This window comes from Heliangelus exortis, chromosome 5 (genome assembly GCF_036169615.1).
Source record: "Heliangelus exortis chromosome 5, bHelExo1.hap1, whole genome shotgun sequence".
NCBI classification, from domain to species: Eukaryota; Metazoa; Chordata; class Aves; order Apodiformes; family Trochilidae; genus Heliangelus; species Heliangelus exortis.
The window spans coordinates 10,790,788-10,814,051 of record NC_092426.1 but is presented as its reverse complement, the minus strand read 5'-3'; the positions used below and the strand labels follow the sequence as shown (position 1 = coordinate 10,814,051).

The 23,264-nt window shown below is 39.2% G+C and overlaps 1 protein-coding gene across 5 annotated transcripts in view; it reads left to right on the top strand.

Annotated features, from left to right (window-relative positions):
• The window catches only part of TECPR2 (tectonin beta-propeller repeat containing 2), a 41,019-nt gene extending 27,899 nt beyond the window's left edge, over positions 1 to 13,120 (top strand). For 3 of the 5 annotated variants that reach the window (XM_071745533.1, XM_071745531.1, XM_071745532.1), the window contains exons 19-21: positions 9,158 to 9,299; positions 10,495 to 10,644; positions 10,905 to 13,120. In XM_071745533.1, the coding sequence (XP_071601634.1) occupies positions 9,158 to 9,299; positions 10,495 to 10,644; positions 10,905 to 11,062 (450 nt within the window). In that variant the 3' untranslated portion in view covers positions 11,063 to 13,120. The remainder of the gene's footprint in view (positions 1 to 9,157; positions 9,300 to 10,494; positions 10,645 to 10,904) is intronic. The other 2 variants (XR_011726211.1, XR_011726212.1) reach the window with 2 other exon arrangements.
• Positions 13,121 to 23,264: the final 10,144 nt, after the last annotated feature.

Sequence of the window (23,264 nt, the reverse complement as noted above, 5' to 3'; positions counted from 1 at the left end):
TTCCTTGCTCCTTGACATGAAATGACTTGAACTGTCTGCAATATCTAGCATAGTGGCACTGGATGTGCCTGCATACATGATTTACATTATATATGTTGCAGAATTTCTCTTTAAGAATTTGGTATGTGTGTTATTTTTTAAAGGACTTACTAAGAAATAAAAATCCATCTCTGGTGATGAGGTTGCAGTAGTTTATTTGGTTTTCACATAATTTACTTTTAGTTCTGTGTTTCTCTCATCAGCCAACTGTTAACTTCTGTAAATCTGGGGGTGTAACAGCAAAAAAGGGCAGGGATCAGAGAAATGAAACTGCAGATTTGCATCTTATTAGTTAGCATAGCTTTGGTTAGACTTGTTCTTCTGTGCTGGGAATGTGGTGAGTCAGACCCGGAGAAATGGCACCTTGTTTTGCAGGATAGTAAAACAGGCTGATAAGTACCAATATTACTTGTAACAAGGGCTAAATTACACTTCTCATTTTTTGTGTGCTGCAAGTGGGTCTTTCTCATGTAATCTATGAGAGACAGACTTTTCCTTCTAATGGGTTTTAGGGCAGCAGCAAGAGGAGACTGGGGGCATTGGTGATGTTATCTTCCATAAGGGTGGTGTTCTTAAAAAGGGAGCAAAATACATTCTAGCATTCCACTTAAACTGAGTTTGCCGTGCAAGATAATTAAACTTCTGTAGTGTGTTCTTACCACAGATTTGTCTGTCCAGGAAGAAAGCCCAAAAAGCTGTTTCTCTGTACTGATACTGTTTTGTCTGTACTAAGTGTATTCTCTGCTCCTCCTCTGAAGTAGTTTGTTACAAGAAATTGGGATTTGGTGTGGTTCATTTTTTAGCAGTGACTCCCTTATGGAGAATGTCTTTAATTGGGCAAGGCTGAAAATCAATTTATTTCCTATTAGCTTATCAAAGAAGCTAGATAATGTTATGTTAAATTATAACCTTCTCATACCCAGACCAGTATCATTCTGTCTTGTTATCATGCCAACACCTGGCATTGCAAATTTAATGAGTCAATATGAAAGGGTAAAAATTCAAACACTACTTGAAGAGAAGATGAAACTCGTGGGTTGCATGCTCATTTTCAGACAATTCCAACATGTTAAAGCAAGTCATTAAGGTACTAAGGAGCAGCCATTCATGCTTTTATAAAAGCTTAATGTAAAATAAGAAAATATGTAAACTTCAAAATTATTTTCAAATGCTAGCTTACTGTTTGGATAACACATATAACGTGATGGCTGAAAAGTGGGCTGTTCTGTGGACAATATTTGCTTATGAGTAGCTCCTTACTGTTATCTATCCCTTAGTTGACTTTGACACAGTTTATGTTACGTCACTGTCTTCAGAACAACACAAATACTGTAAGAAGTATTTGTGAACGGTTCAGTAATTTTCTATTTGAAGAAAGAAATCAAAATTACCTTTCACTTGCTTTTAAGTACAGGACCGTTCTCAAATAATGTAATTTAAAACCAACTGTGGATATTTCATTCCCTAGTAAATGTCAGAGCCAATATGACTTGCCATGTCCCAGATCTCATGACTCACAAGCAGCTTGTGAGCAGCTACAGACTCTGCTTTTATGGTGTCAATTCTTGTTACAAGAGTGTTGCAGTTGCACAGCATCCATCTTTGCACAACTTCACAAAGGTATTCAGAGACATTCACTGATTTTAGCATGACTAAAATGCCATCAAAACTATTGTCTCTGTTTAATTTCAGTTGAGTCTTTACTCTGTGATACTGCATTTTTTTTTAATCTAGACTAAAACCATCTTCATTTGTTACTCTTCCCTTTGTAACCTCCTATTGCATTATCTCTTGAGATGAAAAATAACATTTTATGTTCTCTGCCCTCCCTCTTCTTTATTTTATCCAGTACTTCAGAAGTGGTTGATAACATTCATTATATCATCTTGAGCATAGTAGTTTATGTAAAGATATTTTCTGTGCTTCACTTCGTCCGTTTTGCTCTGCAGTCTTGGAAGTCAAAGTAATTAAGCAGCTTTTTGGAAGATGCTTTAAGGACACTGTCAAAGCTGACCAAAATTCTCTCAAATTATTTTAGTCCATGAAATAGAAAGTTTTTCATTCTGTTCCTAAAATACAGGACAAAACAATTTTCTGCTGTAGTATGCCTCAATATACATAAAATACAATTTTTAAAAAAATCAACAGAAATATTATCTATGTAGATACTGTAGAGTAGGTTTCTGTATGTGTGCATGTATCTGTATGAAGATTTAATACTTTTCTAATTTCTAATCTGGAGAAATAATAATTGAAAATAAAATATGAAATTAATATAGCCAATGAGATAATTTGGATGATCACAGACTAGAAGGTGATGAAAAGTTAAAAATCATCAAATTGCTTTAAAAGGTTTCCAGAAGTTACGCACTTGTCTGAAAAAAATTATTTCAACATTTCAGCTTTGATTTTTGGCACCTTCTGGAAAAGATGGAGAGACAAAATCTGATCTTAAGAAATGCTTACTTCCTGCTTAAGATAAAAACTGGCTTTAAGAACCACCACCTCAGATTTACATTAAAGGTTCTGTCAGATAAGCAGAACTTTGCTTTGCTTATCCTCTTACAGGATTAAAGGAAATCAAGATGAGGACAAGTATGTGTAATGAGTGACCAATGATCTGTTGCTTTTAAACAATCATTCTTGCTCTAAAAACAGATTAAACTTTCTATTAATTGCCATTTGCTTATTAGAATCATAGAATTATAGAGACCTTTACACTGGAAAAAACCTTTAAAATAATTTAATCCAACCATAAATGCTGCCAGGTCCAACACTAAACCATGTCCCTAAGCACTACATCTGCACATTTTATAAATACTTTCAGGGATGGTCACTGAAGCTTCCCTGGGCAGCCTGTTCCAAGTTGAAAAACTAATTTTATTAAATCAAGAGTTTTATTTAACTATCTGATTAGATTGGCCAAACCGTGGAGTAAGGGGTTGTTTTTTGGGGTTTTTTTTTTTGGTTTTGTTTTGTTGGGTGGTTGGTTGGTTGGGGGTTTTTTGGTTTGTTTTTTGTTTTTTTTAAGGGGATTTTTTAAGGGTTTGCTGTTTGGCTAGAGTGTAAAGCTTCCATGCATCCTTTGTAGTTCCTGGGATCTCAGCAGAAAAGGACAGCTTAACTTGGTTTGCCATAAAATAGTCTCTTGCATTTCAAGTTAGAGAAACCTTTTATTTACTACTGTTCCCATAAACAACATACTAATTGTCTCATATTTTAAGACTGATAAGAGAGGTAAGAGAAGATAGTCAGAATTCCTATTGATATAGGAGGAGTTATTTTTTCTCACACAAAAATTAAGGCTCTTCCCACTTTTACTGCAATTCAGAATTGTTAAAATATGAAGCAAAGAGTAGCTAAAAATATAATTTCAAATTTAGGAAATTTCTCTGCAATTCTGCAAAACCAGTACACACTGGATTTCATTTCTTTTCAGTACCTTCATTTTTGTTAATCTATATTCAGTGTAAGGAGGTTGGTTTTGCCTTACTGATGAGTGGCGACTTTGTTAGAAATGGTTATAATGATCTTTGTTTCCTTTCCTCTCCTCTCTTTAAATAAATTCTGCTTACTTTACGGAACACAATGTAAATCTGGAGGCTTTCTTCCTCTGCCATCTGCCTTGCCTCTGCATTTTTCAGTGAGGTTTCTGTTATTATTAAGGCCAGTTTTGTGTTCATTATAGGAGGAAGCGGTGAGCACTCCTCGGACTTAGATTTTGCCATTACATCTTTTTTGGTAGGTGCCAAAACCAAAGGAATGTAGGAAATACTGGTTTGAAATGATCTTCAAGGATATTTGGAGGGATTTTATCCTTTTTAACTTCAGAATCATCTGTGCTACTTTTGAAAGTGCTTGCCATGGAAAACTGTTCTAATATACAATCCACATGACTGCTCAAGTCTGCTTTTTTTTCTTTTTTTTTTCTTTTTTTTTTCTTTTTTTTTTCTTTTTTTTTTTCTTTTTTTTTTCTTTTTTTTTTCTTTTTTTTTTCTTTTTTTTTTCTTTTTTTTTTCTTTTTTTTTTCTTTTTTTTTTCTTTTTTTCCTTTTTTCTTTTTATTTCTTCCCACTAGCACAGAGTACTTGCATTACTTAGCTGTTGTCCAGACACCTGGGAAGTTGTTGTGCTTTGTACTTTTAGTACTTTGGAGTACTGAGATGAGATGCAGAGGAAGCATCTTTGACTAGAACAATTCTGCTTAGGTTGGAGAGGTGAAACACTTATTAAACCTTCTGGATATCTACAGACCAAACTAGCTAGTCTGTTATTCTGTATATCTTTACTTATGTGAGGCCTCCTCTAGACATTAATAGTGAGAGTGGTTTCTTGGAGGACTGCACTTTTGAAGATGATGTAGGGAAAAACTGTGTTTGGCAGTAGTGTGGATCTGTGTCCAGGTGGGTTGAAAGTAAGTATAGATCAAAGCTGCTGCTGCAGTGTATTTTGCTTGGGTGATTCAGAATGCAATAATATTCAAGTTCAAATGTGGGCTGTTCTTCACAGGCATGCCTTTCCTAAGAAATCCTAAGTTACATTACAGGTTCTTTAGGTACTGAAAAAATGCAATTCTAGCAATTTTATTAAACTTGGCCTCATGCCGATTCCATTTAGTGCTTATTATCTTCCTTTTTGTTGCTACTTAAGAAAACTGCTGTCACTGTATTTCACTATATTTTTCTACATTTTTCTACTTGGCAGTTATATAGCCTTCTGGTATTTGTTTTAAAGCATTGCTATCACCATATTCAGGAAAGCCTGCATGTAGCCTGTCAAGTTAGATAGCAATTGTTATCAGCACCAGAAGCTTCAGATCACAGGAAGTGCATGAAATGAAATACACCCAGAGAACTGAGTAGATGATCCTTCTGCATTGTTTTGAAATATACCTCAAAGTGATATATTTGCTTTTTGACAAGACCAGCTTATACTGAAAACAAAAACTGTGGGAAGGGAACCTTCTGTTCTCATTTTTTAATTTGTTCCATAATAGAAACATCCTCACATCTGCACTCTTCCAGTGTCTCCATATTTTGGTCAGCTAACACAGAATTACACATTTAGTTATTTTTCAAGGAGATTAAGGAGATGTTTCACTGACATTTGTTAAAGGTGTGTTTTTACAAAACAAAACACCTCCTTGGTTACTCAGAGCTTTGCTTATGCAAGGTTTTTATTAACATGCTAGATTATGTTCTGTTTCATGGGAAGCTGTTGCATGTGGTACTTACTTAATGTACATTTTTGTAGAAACTTAGCTGCTCTTGTCCTAATAGTTCAATTTTTCTGTATGTTATTAGAAATACCTGTAGTGGTAATTACAGATTATCATCTCATAGGCTACAGTAGTTTATAATCTTAGGAATAAGGCAGTGTGACCAGCAGGCAGTTTGGCAAACCTGAATAGGCCTGTTGTCTGTATGGTCTTGAATGTGATTGCATTACATTTAAATTTTTTGTTTGGTTTTAATTGCTTGTGAGGAACAGTTGTACTAAATATTTTGAAAGTATCTTATAGTCCTATTGAATTTTATTATGGTGAATAGTTGCACGGGTTTGGTATGACCTTTTCTAGGATTTGATGCTGCATGTTACAGTCTCTCCCATGTTTCTGAGATAAAAACCCTTAGAATAAAAACTTCAGAGTCAAAAAATGAGAGGTCAAGGAATTGACTCTTTGGCTTTGCCTTTTCTCCCTAATTGTGCTATCTGTAGACTGGAGATAGCCAGCTAAGGCCCTTGTCTGTTTATTTACTGAAGGCAGAAAGTGGGGGAACGGATCTTGGTCTAAGGCTTCTGAGGAAAATAGTGCTTCAGTTTTTTAGTCAATAAATAATAATCTCTTTCTGACAAATCAATGGCAGCATTACTGAAGAACGTGTGGCTTCCAGAAGACTAAACATAGATTCATAATCTTTCCTGCTCTTGTGTATTGCCTTGAACTTCTCTGCAGAGAAAAAAAGGGCATTTAATTTCACAAGCTGTTCTCCTCAGAAGTCTGGATGCAAAATGTTCTGGTCAATACTGCTCTTATATTGCTTATGCTTTCTTGATGACTCTAATGCTGAAAAGTGCTTTACAACCTTCATTCAACTGAAAGTCAGAAAATAATATGTAAATAGTTAGGCCTATATTAGGAGAGATTAGTAGGGTCTGAATGTCCATTGGCTATAAAATTAGTCAAATTAGTCATATATATTAGTCTAGCATATTTATATATACACACACATACACACATATATATATAAACATATATATATAAATATATGTATATGAAAATGCCAGGTTTAGTCTTCCTCATCCTAGATGATTGCAGGAGAGACTGTGGAGGTCTGTCCATGTCTTGTCACTGTTTTATGCCAAAAGCTGCTGTATATAATCTTATCATTAGCTGTTCTATCAGTTGTGTCCTTCACTGTCTGTTTTACAACAGAAAGTTTTAGTGGGAAGAGGGGGTTTTAAGAGCATTGGGTGCTGCCATCAGTGTATTATATGAATCCTTTGTAATGAGAGTAAGAGAACTGTTTTATTGGAAAGACCTAAATAGCCTGAAATGGGAAAAGCCAGAAGTGAAATACTCAGAGAGGTGGGGAAAATGGAAGAGGAAACAGGAGGTCACTTAGAAAAACAGCAAATGAGAAAAATTTTGGTTCAAGCTAGAAGATATGTTACTTTGAACTCAGTAAATTCCATTTGGTTTTTAGATATGTTGGTGTGGCAGAATAGGGTGGAGATTAGGGCTTTGTGTCTGGTGGCACCACAGATTCAAGTATCAATCAGTCCATCTGAGCATCATGCAACTCTTCATGATACTCCTCTGGGGTGTTTTTTTCGGTTTTCTTAGCTTCTATTATCTAAAAATCTGTAGTAATGCCCAGCCTTAGGCAGCAGGTGTAAACACTCAGTCTTCCCTCTTTCTGGATGGAAATGGTCCAGTTCTTTTTCAGGTAATTTTCTTCTAAACAAATGACAGAGGAAGGGAAGAACAGAATCCTGACGTGGAAAAGCGGAGAGCAAGGTGCACAAATCCAAACAGTTCAGTAACAAGGATTGTACAAAACTGTTTGGCACAGTTTGTGAGGGACTATGTAGTTTTAACACTAAGTGTATTGCAGAGGTGAAGCGTGGACACACTGACAGTTCATGGTGTGGAAGAGATATGGGGTGAGAGTGTCTGAAAGTCCTAAATCTGAGGAAGTGGTGACTGATAGAACATCACAGGGCAAAGGACACAAGTGGATTTAAAAAGAAAAAGAAAGAAAAATGGCAAAGATCTCCTCTTATGTGCAGTAATTCTGTCTGCACAAGCTATTAATTTCATGGCTCTCTTACTTCAGAAAATACGAGACTGCAAGAGCAGAATTATGGAGAGGGATGGGATGAAGCTGGAAGTGGCACAGTAGTGAGGCACAACCATGACAGTGGTGTGGGCAGGTGGGAAGGGTGAAGTGGGAAGGTGTCAGAGACAAAGTAGCCATGGAAAGAAGCAAATAATAATGGAGAAGAGAAACAGCCAAGAGTGAGGGTAACTTCTAGGGAAGGGGCAGCAAGACCAGAGCGGGAAGAGCGGGGTTTTGAGGTGTGTTGTTTTTGTTGTGGTTTGGAGACTTTCTGGTTAGTTGGTCTTTTTGGAGGGGAGGTTGGTTGGTTGGCTAGTTTGGTTTGTGATACAGTAGTTGAGTTTATTTGTAATATGGCAGAATAGCAATTTGACAGACACTAGGCAGTTGTATATTCCATGTAGTCAGCATTCAATACAATTAGTGTCTTACTGCAAGTGTTGAGGCTGCAGCCATCATGAATTCAGTGTGACCAGAGGTAAACACTTCATCAATCCTCTACCAGCCTCAGGCTTTCAATGGAGAGCATGTACCTATATGAGAACACAAACATGAGAGAAGAGTTTGTCAAAGGCCTTGCAACCTGAATAGACAAGATTGATTTGGTGATGCAAGTCAGACTTTGTTATAGCTGGGTCAGACACTTGTTAGCACCGGATTTTTAAAAGGAAAACCACAGCAGGTAACTGTTATGTACACAGAAGGCCCCTCTGGGACTGGGTTGTGTGCTTACATACACATGCAGATTATGCTTCTGTAATCCTAGTCTTATCCATGCAAAGACCTGTTTGCTCTTTTATTTATCAGACTGGAAATTTAACTTACATCTGAGGCTAAAGGAAGAAATGCAGTGCTGCTTTATGAGGTGATGACATGTCTCAGGGCATCTTAGTGTCTTCTCCAGTGACCTCATTAGGCTGATGTGGAGAAATACTTTTTTTCTGGTTCTTATCTGCATTTTATTTAAAGTACATGTTTTGCAGGATACTTGTGTTCACTAAACCTGTTGGCTGACAAGTTTTGCTACAAAATCATCATCTTTATGATGTCTGTAAAATGTTGTGGTCAGTAACACTGCTTTTAAACAGCAGGCAAGGCAAATGCCACAGAAGATGAAATAATAAGGACTTGCCTGGGAGCAGAATGGGAAGTGTGTTTCCCTTGGAATGGCCCAACAGATAGTGCTGTGGATACTCTCCTGCCAGTGTGGCTGCCCAGTAGTGCAGTGGTCTAAGTCAGTTCCACAAGCATATTCCTGGAGAACAGAGTACTACAGGGAAGGAGGCAGATCACCATTTCATTGCAAAGATGAGACATTCAGACAGTAAAAACTCACTGCTTCTATGTGTTTAGAAATGAAGTGGTTTTGATTACGTTACAAAAATTTCAGGAAGGCGAGAGGAGAATACTGCAATTTGTGCATCTCAGTGGAAGAGTTTGTTCTTCAGCTTGCAATTGGAACTGTACCTGATTGGAGTAACAGAAGCTAAGCAGATACTAATAATGTTAGACTTGGATACTGAACATTAAATATGAGTATCTTCATCAGTAACTTTGGGTGACATGCAGTCATGTTCCTTTTCTGTTCAGAAAGGGTATAAACTTTTGGAAAATTGGTAATTTTATACAATAACTAATAAAATGTCAGGTAAATTTCTTCCTGTCTTTAGTATCTGGTAAATATTTTACATCTGTGTACTTCTGTGTAGAACAAGTGATACAATAGTACAAAGATACAGTAGTACAAAGTGTAAATACTATGCTTAATTTTTATAGCCAGTAGGAATCAACTTGGTCAGCATTCATTCAAGTCCAAATGATCAGATGTTGTGGGCAATTGATAGCAAATGGAATGTCCATGTACGAGTTGGAATTACAGATGAAATGCCTGTAGGCACTGACTGGGAACATGTACCAGGTAAAAATTGTAATGTATTATTAGTTCCTTGTTCTTTCTGCCATTTTGTCAGTGATGTTTTTTGTTGTTGGTTTTGTTTTTATTTCCCCTTTTGTTTTTTAAATTTGACAGCAAAGCTTAAATGAGATCTTTTTCTCAGGAAGCAAGTGTGCTTAATAACACACTTTAAATATTATCTTGGTTTTACTTAAAAACACCAAGTAGCTAACTGAAGAGAAATCCAATATTTGAGGTTTTTTTAAAAAATTAATTTCTGTTATGTGTTATTTCAGGCTGCTTCCACTGAGTTAAATGGTACAGTTCCCTTTCAGTTAGAACTAAAGCTGTATTCCTAAGCAACAGGTGACTTCTGTGCAGTGGGAAGTTTCATATGTGATACAAAATGGGGTTCCTATCTAACAAAAACATAATGCTATTTTGCACATCTTTTTATTAATCCTGTGTGCTGGATACATTCTAGATTGGGTAATTATATTTTTGCCTTGCCTGTAAATAAAACTAAATTTGAGTTGCTTCTTTCTCAATAACTGTGCATTAATGGTGTCTGCTTTTTAAAGATTTTTTTCCCTGCATAAATGCATGGCACTTAATTGCAGAGTACTTGCTTTCTTGTGAAGAAAACAAAAGGTCTACAGTGTCTAAAGCATTAACCACTTTAAGATAAACTACAGTTATAACTGAATTATTCCCCATGTGATAGTAAAATACAGCAGAGACCCCACAACAGACCTTGTATGTTTACAAAGGCCCTCTAATCAGTTTCTGCTTTTGGCTGTGGCCACATAGCAAAATGTATCCACAGTGTGATAATCCTTGTGGTCAATAGATACAGTAAATACAAAGTCTGCAAAATAAAAAAGCTCTTCTGTTGACCAGTGATTTATGTGCTCCAAGTGGGCTACATTCTCATGTCCTGGTTATTCAGAGCCAGGAGCTCAGATTCAAACAGCATCTACTCCCTAAACTTGGTGTCAGGAAATAAGTAGCCTTAAATTGTCTTCTTGCCAATCCCTTCTCAGGAAGTGAGGTGTTTCTTTGTGCCTCTTATGATGGAGAGCTCTTCTCTAGTATCAATTCAAGAATATATAAAAACTGTTCTAGTCTTGCTATCTTCTCTTAACAAAGTACTATGCAAGTGTATTTAGTATGTAAGACAGTTTGTGAGTATTCCCTCTCCATGTCTGATTATCTTTAGGTTTGCAGGCTTGCCAGCTGGCTATAAGTACCAGGACCGTTTGGGCACGCTGTCCAAATGGAGATGTGGCTCGTCGATATGGCATTACTGACAAGAATCCAGCAGGAGACTACTGGAAGAAGATTCCTGGAAATGTGTCACGTTTAACAGGCAAGTTGGATCTGCATGACAGTCTGTTTTGACTTCTGCCTGATGGTGCTCAGGCTGACCATATGCAGGGAGAGCTGAACACTCTAAAGGCTTTGTCAACTGTGAGGGTTTCACCAAGGGTGCTTTTATCACATTAGTAAGGACTTTCTCTGGGTATAATTAGGAATCTATTAGGAAAATAGATAAGAATATTATTTATTTAATGCTTATAACAGGAACTTGCTACCTTAATTAAAAGATGGATGATCTGTGCTTTGCAGTGACCCCTCTAGATGAACTGTGGGCCATCAGTACTTCAGGATCCCTTCTCCAGCGCCTCACTAAGACCTTTAGCCATTCACATAGTTTGCAGAAAAATAATGACACTTCTGTTCTGCTTCATACTGATGATTTCGAAGATGAATGGGAAGTGATATGAAGTCTGAAGCCTGTGAAGCAGTGAAAATAACAGGACAGAATTTTTGTAATGTATGTACAGAATGTTGGATCTAAAAGCCACTATTATTGAACTGTGATATTAGCACTTTTGTATTGAAAACCTGACCTGTTAAATAGCCCCCAGGCTGTGAGTTCTGATGTTTGTTCAGTTATCTCTTGGGAGATTCTTTAGGTGTGGCATACTGCAATTGTTATACCGTACTACTGTAGGAGCTCCTTTGGAAATACAACTCTTTAAGTTATCTTACTAGCAATGAAAGTGACTATTTTACAACAGCATGCACACTAGTACATGTGTACTTTGAGAAGGAATTCTGTTGCATTAAATAATTCTCTACGGCAGAAACATTAAGCATTTCTCAATTTCTTCTTGTACTTGGAACTCCAAACTGATGGGAACACTCTCTGATTATTGTACATATATTTAGAATTATTTTCCCTTGTAGCATGGAAGAAAGTATGGCAAAGTATTTCTTAGTAAAATCTCAGATTGTCATAATTACGCAGCTTTGGTGTTGAAATGAACCGAGTTTGATCCATTTCTATAGAAACGCCTGCCTGTCTTGCATTTCTACAAATTTTGTTCATCATTTGGCTTAATTCACAAGGGAGAAGTTTGGGTTACACCTAGTATCAGGGGGACTTTACTTATTTCACACAGCCATCAGGAAGCTGACAGATTTTTGGGGGTAAGTCCCGCTTGGGAATAGTATGAAGTTGCGTGTTGGGTTTGTAGTACCAAGGAATGTACAAGGCAGCTTTCATAATTCCTGTTGTGCTGTGTTTGTGCCTCCAGCCAGTGCTTTAACATTTGGACTCAAATTGTTTTGAGTACCAAACTTAGATGTATTTAAAAAAAATGGTAATTGATAGAATTACCTATCTATCCCATTAAAATTTGTGATATTGTGAGAAAATACCTAACAATTTTCTGATTTTTAGCTATGTTAGCTACATTTTGAAGTGTCTTATACTTAACAGACGTTGCAGCAGAGGTATGTGATGAACTGGGAAGTAACAAGTTAATCATTGCAGTTTATTTTTCTTTAAACTTTAAATCTGCTTTGAAAGATACCTCATCTTTTTTAAGCAATAGAGCTATATATGAGAGAACTTCTGTTCTTTATGTAGGCGGAGGAGACTTTGTTTGTTCTTAGCTTATAAATCATCATAGTGTTTTAAGCAGCTGCTAACCAATACTGTAAAAGAGCCAGCTTCAGAAAAGGCCTAGAGTTGAAAAGTGGGGATGATTCTGTTTTGAGAACATAATGCATATGGAAAAGTATGTTTTCTTTTTAACCTCTGTTCTCTTTCAGAATAATTCATGCATACACTGCACTAAACTTGGAACAAACATAGTGCCAGGTGAGAATGTGAATCTGTGGTGAGAGAACCGAGTTATGTCACCTTTTTTTAGTAGCATTTGTGATATTGGCTATCAGTTTTCACTGATCTTTCAGTCTTACAAGGAAGACAGATTTGTTTCCCTGTTACAGATGGTATGTTTGCTTCATTGCTGTCTCACCTGTATATGGAGATTACCCCAGAGGATTTTTTAGCCTCTCTGGCAGTGGATTGTAATGGAATCAGCTTTTGAAGTAGGGCAGTCTGTTTTATGCAAGCATAGCTTGGTATCTTGAGGACCCCAAAGAAGCTGAAATTCAGCTTGCAAATACCTTGTGGCAGCTCCTGAGTCAGTCACTTTGGAGAAGGGATATGAGCACTTTCCTGTGCTCTGCCAAGCACCAGATGCTGAAGTACAATAGCATTATTTAATAGCAACATTTTGTATTACATTTTTCAAAGTCATCTTAGTAATGGCTTGAGCTTGCAAGTTGTTTGATTACTACTGTATAATAACATACCTTGCTATGGACATTAATATTAAATTGGTGTCAAGAGCTCTTACCAGACTCCTTTTTTTAGGATAGTTTCAATGAAATTAGGACTTTTTTTTAACTTTTATTTCTGTATTTAGGTTTTTGGTTTTGTTTGTGCTTTGAGACAAGTGCAATAAACTAGATTTTTAAGAAATAAATTACTGTGGTAAGACTCATCTGTTACATGATTCACAACAGACTTCTCTGTGTCTGGCAGAGGACAAGACATGCTTATGAAACCCTCCCCTGCTGTTACCTAAGACAGTATGTTGAGGACCTGGATATTGTAAAGTTTCTCTCATGTATTTAAATTGTGTAAAGGTGAGTCAAACCAAAAAAATGCTCACCTTCCAAGAAAAGACAATTTAACATGTCTCATATTTTAATATTAAGCTTGCCGCTTCCATATTAAGATGGTCTCCCTGTAGCAGATGTAAACAAATTTCTTGCCTTACACACTAAACAAAAACTGCCCATGCATGTTAAGTGTTTCAGCTTTCAGAAAAGAATTTGTGTGTGTGGTTGCAGAGAGAAAATATTCAAGCAGAAAATAGGTGATTGTACCACGTGCTGTAACTGCACCCTTCCTTGCATTTTAAAAGATCTGAGCTCATATGAACATTTTTGTGTTTCTGGCCTTCAGCTGTATCTGCAGCTGGGGCTGGGAGAGAGCAATTGGTTTCATTTCCCAGAGGGGAGAGCTGTTTCCTGACAGAGCTGAGGGCTGGGTAACTTCACTGAAGACAACAGAGGAATGATTAATGAGGCTTCTGACTCTTAAATCCACTTCCAGCCACAGGAATCTTGTTCAGATTCAGATGGTGATGTCCTTGCTAATTATCCCAGCTTTTATCTTGACAGACCAGTTCAGCTGCTCCTGCAGGGAAGTGTCAGTCTCCTTACAGCACCAGCCTGTTGATGCTGGAGTAATCCTTCAGGTGTGAAACTGCCATCTTAGATGTCTAAGTAACTCTAGTTCTTGTTTGTCTTGCAGCAGTAAAAAGGAATAAAATTATGTTAAATAGTACAAAGAAAATCTTCTCACTAACATGTGTTAGAGATAATACATTAAATGCTTAAATAAGGTAGTAGAACTTTGATGTTCTAGTAAATAATAGATGTTAGGAAACATGGTAAACACTAAGAAAATTATAACGAGGAACACTTCATTATGGATGTGTGTCATTGTCTAACCATTGCTTTATTTGTACAGGTACAAATAGTCACATTTATTCCTGACTCTTCATACCTGTACAAAGAGTGTCTTTGATGTGATGGACAAGGGCCTTCCCTTCTTCTCCCCACACACATGGACCTCAGAAGGTCTGAACCCCATAGCTCATCTGCATTACTTCTTAACAGATGGGTCCTGTCAAGTAACTTGAAGGTACTTGTGGGTTATTTCAGATGAGCACTGCATGCTGGCTTATCTTTTTGCTTCTTTCTTAAAACTCCCTTAAAGCCTGAGCTGCTGCTGGTTGTTTCTGCTGGAGTTCTGGATAGATTTCATTGAACAACCGTGAGACAGCTTTTCAGTAAAATGCTGTTCTGAGTGTAAAGGTTTGAAATTCAAGTACCTGTGTGCCTATAGCTCTGTCTTGTTAATTAGCAAGTAGAAAAGCATAAATCATCTATGAAGATGGGAAGATCTCATTACCTTGTTGCAAAAATCTCTCCTCTTCAGTTTTCACATTAACCAGCCCGGTCCCCATCCCATCACTACTGCCAGGAGCAGAAAGATAAGGTCTGGGGTGAGGATTTCTAGCTGAGATGCAGGCTGTATTCCTCTTACAGCCTTCCTGAAAGTGAAAGTTGCATGTTGGAAATAGTATTATGGTGGCAAGTAGCCAGCAAAGAAAGCTGATATCCCTTGCCAAACAAAGCAGATCACCCTGATTGTTTGATAATGAGTTATTGTAGTTAAAAATAACCACTCACATCAGCGGAACAGAGAACTTGTAATATAGAGGACTAGGTTTTAATTACTGGAAAAAGGAAGTTGAGTTGTAGTCTTTATCTTTTGTGAATTATTACAGCCAGAGTTTCACTGAGAAAGATTAAAATGTCAGAATAATTGGAATTATCTCCTTAGCCTGCTGAATGGCAATATCTAGGTTTATCACACAAATAGCTGGATTTCTCATCACTTCAAATTAAGATAGGAAGTGAGGGTTTGGGTTCAGTGCAGGAAATGTAGATAATACTGTGGGTGGTACCTGGAAGCTAGGTGAAATTACCATTATGATTCCTTTAATTTTCAAGTTTATCTGACTCAAAACCTATTTGAATAGGTCTTTCAAAGCTGTATTAGCCATAACCTTAAAATCCTGCCTGATGCTAGTGGGGGACAAAAACACTGTAGGAAAAGTAAAGATCTGAGAAACTTTGAGAACTTCTGTCCTTATGGAACGTGGACTTTTTCCTATGTATGTGTATATGTGTGTGTATCGTATGTACACACACACATAGAAGCTTTGATTCCTATACTATAAAAACTAGTACAGTGAAGATAAAACACCAAAAAATAGTAAATCCTCTGAACTCTCTATCTTGGCCCTCAGAAATTACTAAATTATACTGATTTTTATAGCCTGTGATTTTTTCTGATACAGGCACTGAATACTGAACACTGCAGTTATGAAATAATCTTTCAAGTATTATTTACAATTTCTGTCCAATGCAGAGAACCAGTTACTTATTTTTTCCTTTTTAAATACACCTTTCTCATAACCTCAGCTCAGATTCACTCATGGCAGATAAAGGGAGAAGACTTAAATTTACAATACTTGTGCTTTGAATCTCATATCCAGAGAAAATAACACCTAAAGCTGTGTACAGAATTCTGTTAATGTCCTGTACTTACCACCCCAAATCCACACATGTTGACTGCATGCAGTGTCTGGAGTCAGAGGACCTGTAGCCTAATCAGAACAGGGAGCCTGTGCCAGGAACTCTTGTTGATACGAGTGAGCACAGGTATCTTGTATATAGGATGGAAAACTGGCACAAATGTTTTGTCTGTGGAAGCATGGAATGAGAATGCTCAGTAGATGACTCCTTGCTGCAGCTGGTACATTTCTGTGTTTTGTCTAATTGTGGGCTGAATGAATTTAGCAAAGCTCCCCTGGTTCAGGTGAAAGCTCAATTAGAGCTCCCCCAGAAAAAAAAAAGAATGGAAGGAAAGTTCCAGGGAAGCCCACAGCTGACTGCCTGGCTCATGAATGTGCCTGGCTACACAGCAGGGGGGTGTACCAAAAAGAATGGATTTGCATGAGCTGCAAGGGGAAAAAAATGCAACTGCCAGCAAGAAACTCCACTCTCCCTGGTTGATCCAGGGGACAGCCCAGCCAGCTGATGATGGGAAGGGCAAAGCAAGTAGGGTAATTGCTAGGATGACTGAGATTTTACTTGCCCAGCTCCTGTGCTTGTCATGCTAAGACTATTCTCAGCCTCAACAGATGGGCTGAGGTCTGTTCCCTCCACGAGCCACAGCCAGTGCTCCACATTAGGAATAACAAATGGGTGAACCAGTGGATCTGTACTTCAGTCCATGGTGCTGTGGTGAAAGTCAGTCCTTTTCAGTAAAGGATGACATGGTAAACAGTCTGTAACACTTTGAAATAACAGGTTCAGTGGTGTTAATTCACTTCATTATTACTGTAATGGCAATGCTGACCTTATTAAATGTAACATTGATGCCATAGGTACTTGTTTAGAAGATCTATCAGGCTTCAGGTCTAATTAGCTAATTACTTACAATACTACTGGCATGGGGTGTATGTTTAAAATAACAACAAAAAAATCTGAAATACCTCTTTTTACTAAGAACAGATCCTTTGCAGAGCTGAATCCTGATGCTTTTAAGTCTGCTGCCTTGTTTTTGTACTGTTCTTTGTTTAATGGGGAGAACTTTCTCCTGTCCTTCCCTGCACACCTGCGATCACATGGGGCCAGTATAGACCATTCCTGGGAGGAAGACACAGGACTGTATGAAGGCAACTCAGTGAGGTTTTTTTTATGACAGTTTCTTTCATTCCTCCCATCTTGTGACTTCTAATTGCTCTAGTAAAGGAGGTGAGGTTCAGGGAGATAGACAAGCAGCTCTTTCTACTTGAGTCTTGGTCTTTTATTAAAACGAAAGTTAAAGGCAGCAGGTTTTTGCATCCTTTTTAACCTTGTCCACAGTCCTTTGCAGCATGTTTTACACTTTTTCTGGGTGCTTGCAAGCAGGTGCTTGCTTCTTACATGTGATTTGAATAGAAAACTCTCAAGATGGAAAGTGACAGATGACTAGTTGGTTTGGGTTTGTTTTTTTATTTTGTTCTGTTTTTTAATGAGCAAGAGATGCCCTATATTGCCAGGTTAGTTTTCATAGCATACTGAGCACGGTGAGCTCAGCTTCATTCAATCCTGTAAGTTTCATAATCAAACATCCACTGATTTCTCAAAGCCAGTTTTAGGAGCTGACTGGCACGTAACCTTGCTCTCAGGTTCACAAACCTAAAGAAGAATATTGTCTCTGCAGAACTGTACAGCTAAGAGCTGGACTTCAGTGTCTCCCACAGCACAGTTGTTCTGGGCAACCTGAGCAGGCTCAAAGCCTACGGATGATTCCCTACTTTGTAAGTTTTGCCAGCTTCCATGGTGAGGAGGGGAGAGTTTAGCAGATCTTGGCAAACATGTGGATTCTTTGGCCTGTCTCTAAGGATTCTTACTTTAGATCTAGGGTTCCCTGCTTACAGATCCTGAAAAGAGCTAGGTGGGTAGATGTTACCATAACACAGACATAAATCACATCCTTGAACAGCTGTGAGCAATGAAACTTCCTTTATTCTCTCTTCATGCTGGGTTTCACCATGTTTCATACAGGTTTTCATTTAAAAATCTAGCATTGTGGGGAGTAGCACACCTCTTACTGTATTACCAGCTACAATTTATAAGGACCTCAGTGAGTCACAATGACTTTCAGCTTGAGCTGGATATTTCTGAAATGCTTTTTGAAATTGACCTAACAATCAGAGCTGGCTCTGTGTACTTGGGTGATTTACATCTCATTATCCTATTTGCTTTCTGCATTCAAGAATCTCATATTTCATTACTGATCTGTTAGTTTTACAACTACAAAGGGGGTAGATTTAAAATAATGATTCCCCAAATTCTTGAGTAGATTGACCTGGGTCACTACTAAAACTTCCTTGTAGATTTTCCTGTACTTTTTCTATCAAGCTTTTAACAAATAGCACTGCATAAGTTGTACACTTCTGTAAACCAAAATGGTTCACTTGTCACTGCCTTTGTTTCAGACCAGCATTGTTTGAGAATCACTGCTCCAGAAACAGTAGAAATCTGTACATATTGTTGCTTTTCCAAAAACAGTAATCTGACAACTATTGAAAATTAGTTACTTTTGTTTGTTCATAATGGTATTATTGATTTCTTGGCTTATATTTAGCTGTTTTCCCAATGGCAGATTTGCAATATCTGAATTCAGTTGTCACATAAAGCTCCAAAAATACTGGTAACAGTTACAACCATATTGTGGTGACCAAGGAAAAAACCTTTTTATTATATGAAAAATTATTTTGTGAAAACACAGCCAGGCAAGTAGGGAATATTGGAATAATCATCTTTCATATTTAGTCCTATGTAAATCCATGTCAAAGACTTCACTACAATGGAGCTGCATCTGGCCTGAAGTTTATTATTAGAAGTCTAAGACTTTGCCATATGACATCTCTAGAAGCAACTCTGCTTCTGTACAGCCAAGTAAGGGAGGTTTTTGGAAGTCATCCCAGGCAAGTGATTTTGCAAAATAAATTCATCTACTTTGTATTAAGTTATAGCCAGGTACTGAGCATCTTTTTTCCGTGGCAGTGACTCATAAAGTTTTAATATGGATCATACTTGAGGAAGGAACTGTATTTTTTTTCTTCTCTTTATTCCAGTGTATCTGCTGTAGTCCAAATAAGTAAGGAGTATCTTTGGAAGCCATTCTGGTTGGGAAATAGGACCATATCTTTTCAAAAGATAAAATACCCAGGGGGACCTGTGCAGTAGATTTTGTACATTTATCGTATTTGTAGTATTTGCAGTTTTGGTCCTGGTTCAGAGTAAAGCTTTTTTGCATTGCATACTGCTAACATAGTTTTGTTTCCTTCTGATGTGTTCACATCTGGGTTACTATAAACAGCTGGGAGGACCTGAATTTCAGAAAAGAAGTTCATAAAAAAGTATTAATAATGAACTGAACAGAGATAGTGACTTGGGGAGGTGGATAGGAATAAAAGTCAAAGAGCCTTCAATCCATGGCTCAATCCATGTCTGCTGGGATCAGTAGAGGTAAGATGATGGTTCCAGGGAATGCTGAAGAGAATAATTCTGACCTATGCAGAAGAATGAGGAAAGGAGAACCAGTCTTCATCACAGGAAACATTTCCTCACAATAAGGCACTTATTAGGTTGTGCTATTGTCTGGAAATGATGGTAGTCTCCTTTCTGGGAAGCATTTGAGAATGGACAAAGGGAACAATCCCTGTAGTGGTATAAAGGAATGAGAACATCTATCAGAGCCTGTTAATGTTTTGTAACTTTGCTTGATCCCTTCTCTGCAGTTGGGACCACCTTGTTTTCACTTCCCAAGCACTGAATGTCATTTAGTGTTCTGGTTAGTAGATCTGAAGGGCACTAGTAGGAAGCCAGGGCTTCTGAAGGTGCAGAGCATGTGCATGTTCCATTGATGTCATCTGGTGCTGTGGACACTCAGCATTTCAACAAATCATTTCTCTGGCTATTGTGGTTTATACACAAGAACATTCAGGGCTGCTTGAAAACAGAGCTCTTCACTGTAGAGGAAGCATAAAAGCAACCAGCTGGCTAGTAATAATCACCTGTAATAGCTGTAACATAGCTGGGGTTCTGTTTGTTTTTATTTTCAGAATCAGTATGTCAGGAGCATAAGATGAGAGGGATTCATTTGACCACTGATAATTTAACGTCACAACAAGACAGCAGATTTGTACAAGGAAAATGTCAAGGTGTTGGTGCTGGTTTCAGTAATCTTGCTCCCTAGAGGTGATGCCTCCAGAAGTGGAGGCCCACATTTAGTACCAGCCTTTGTCTTCAACAGGCCTGGGCTATGTGGTATACATTAAAAATACCACATTTTTTAAATTTAATTTTTTTTTTAACCTTGTAATTTTTCACTAAAACAAACTATCTCATGTATTTCTCCATGCTTTCTTGTGGTAGCAGCACTTTCCCAAGGGTGATCAGCTGCAAACTTGTCTTTACCTGTATTTATCTATAGGCAAGGAAGGCAGTGAACAATAAACAGGAGCTGCAGGCTTGCTGCTGACAGGCTTAGTGTGGTCAGGAGCAGTTTATAAACTCTGCTTGGAAAGGAGTAAACCAGAGCAGAGGGGTATGAGCCTTAACCAGAAGCTCAGCAGAGTGTCAAGATTGCAATGAAGAGTGTGGGCCTGAGAGAAGAATGACGGTCAGGGCAAGCACCTCCTACAGTAATAGAAAAGTGAGGAACAAACCAATTCATTCTTCCATTGCGGAGGTTGAGGAACTAGGAGGGCAGGCAAAAATGCTGTGATTATTGTGCCAGCATTTCATGTTTTGATACCATGAAGAGTACAGGTTCTCCATAGGCTCTGAGATCAAGTTCATGCAGCCCTTTTGCCAGATGAGCTAAAAAACATCAGCTCAGATAGCCAAAAGGGCTTTTTCCTTCACACACACCAGCTAACAGAGAGAGGTGTAGGACATGTATCTGTCTGCCACGATATATTAAATGCCAAGGTCATCAAGGCCACTTGTGGTCAACATTGGAATAACACAGCATGTTCAGTATGTGTCCCATCAGGAGGGGTGTCTCCTGCAGAGTCAGCTGCATCAGTGTCGGGTTTGAATCTCAGTAAAGCTTCGGTGTAGCTGAATTAACAAACAGGGCTTGGTAAGGTCACAGTCCAAAGCAGGGATTTGGTTGCATAAATTTCTGTGCTTTGTTTTAACAGGGAGTCTACACAAGATTTGTTTGGTATCTGAGCAACCAGTTTCTAAAGCATCAAATCCCAGGCAGGAGGCAGGAAAGGCTTCTTTTGATTCTGGAACAAAAGACTTCCGAACGCTCTCCCAGCTTTGTATCCTTGGTGTGGTACAGTACAGTGCCACTCCTCCACGCATGAACTGCAAATGCTGAAAAGGTGAATAGATGCAGATCCAGGCTACCAGCTGGGACCTGACACCACCTCAAGTGAGTGCTCAGTGCTTCTTAGCACCCTCTGAAAGACACGGCATTTACTAAGCAGGGCTTTTCCTTTTGAGTTGGAGGTGGGCAGAGCCAAGCCCTGTGTCACTCCTCCCAGCCTCTGCCTGCCTCCGGCTGGGAAGTTACTCCTTCCCTCTCAGGGCAGCAAGGCAATTTGCTTCCCTTTTTTTTTCCCATCGTTCCGCAAAAGTGGAAAGAGCCTGGGAACACAGCAGAGTCCTGCTGTTAGTGGAGCAAAGAGGATTGTGGTTCTCCTTTTGGCCCGAGCAGGCTCAGCTGTGCTATAGAGAAAAGCATCTGCCTGGTAACTCCTTGGTCTGTAGAAGCAAAGATGCTGTTTGCAGGCAGTGTGGGAAATTGCAGGACAAGGTCTGCTGCTAGCTGGCCTGTGTTGAGTGCCTGTGAGACCTGAAGAGGTAAAGGCCACTGCTTGGGCCACTGCAGGGCAATAATGAGCCAGAGACTTCTGGTGATAAGACTGTTCACTCTGATACTACTTGGGAAAAAGATCCAGCTCAGAAGCTCTGTTTATAACTGCTCTGTCTCTCTAAACTGTTACGGGGAGAAGATATGATGTGACTTGGCTGTTTATCTTGTGGGCAATGGATCAGTACCACTGGCATATTGTTGCTAGGCATATCTCAGCATGTATGTGAGCATAGCTGTTACCATATGGTACCAAAAAATTAGGACCTCAAGTTCTCACAGTATTCATGATACAAGTGTTGTGGTGCTGGACCCCACTGTCTGCCCAGCCATGCTGTCCTCCCCAGCCCCCAGGTGCCCCCAGTCTGATCTCACTAGGGAGCACGGGACTTAGGAAGCCTCTTCAATAGTGAAGGATAGCTTGGATGCTGGCCATGCTCTTCACCCATCACCATGTTTGTAGTGCTTTCCCTGTACCCTAAAAGCAGGAGTGTAAGCAGTGCTGGAAGGGGCCAGTGGTAGACAAGTCTCAGGGCAGCCTGTGCTGGGGGAGAGGGATGTATTCCTGAGAGAAAGAATGGAGTGCTCCCACTTCACACCCAGTGTGGGGTAATGACCCTCAGGAGAAGCCATCCTCTCCTGAGAGATCAGACTGGCTGGAGCAAAGGGTCACGAGGAGATACCTTTAGAGTGTTTCGCCTAGAGCTTTGCACCATGGCCCTGGCTGATGGGGCTGATCGCTTGCTGACCTATCACAAAGGTTGGGATGATGTTGTTGGATGTGAAGTGGCCATCTCTGCTCAGCACTCCGTACAAACTCCACCACCACAGCCAGTGCTCTCCACAAGGAAGGTAACGTGTGTTGTGTGCACTACCTTAGACAGGCAGCTGACACTTCACTTCGAAGGAAACAACCTTGTTTTATCCTTCAAAATATTCTACCCGAGGAGTGACTCAGCAAGTGACTCATCTGGTCTGCCCTCCCAGCAGCTCTTACTTCAGGGCTGATTCAGGTTTATTTTTCTGCCAGGGTGTTCTCAGTCTGACCACAGCCCTGGTGCTGCTGCTGGCAGGGAAGATGAGGTGGCAGCAAAGCTGAGTCAAACCTTGGGCGTCTGAAGGAGGAGGCAAACCCCAGGGAGTGCCGTGCTTTTCCTGCTGACAGGCAAGTGTCTTCCCTTGCTAGTGCTGAGAACTCAGCAGGGGCTTTGTCTGACAGCCGTGGCCCTACAGGTGCCCTCAGTAGTTCTCCTAAGCCCTGTGGTCCCTAAAGTCCCAGCATTCCTCCTGATGGGCACACCTGCAAAACTGAAAGAAGCAATGTGCCCTTCTCCTCACAGAAGCAGTGGACAGGCAGTTGCCATGTCACCTCCATTACTATTTCAGGACTTTTTCCCAGCCTGCCTTTGGCCACAGTCCTGTCTGTGCATGTCATTAACAAAGGACTGAAACCAATTTGAAAGTCTGCATCCTTCTGCCTTGTTGCTCTGAGTCACGAACCATCAAAAGCTTTCTGTATTGCAGGAGTGGGAGAGAGCAGGAGAGCACTAACAGATGGTTCTGGAGGAAAGGATGTTCAAAAACTCATCTCCTCAAGGGAC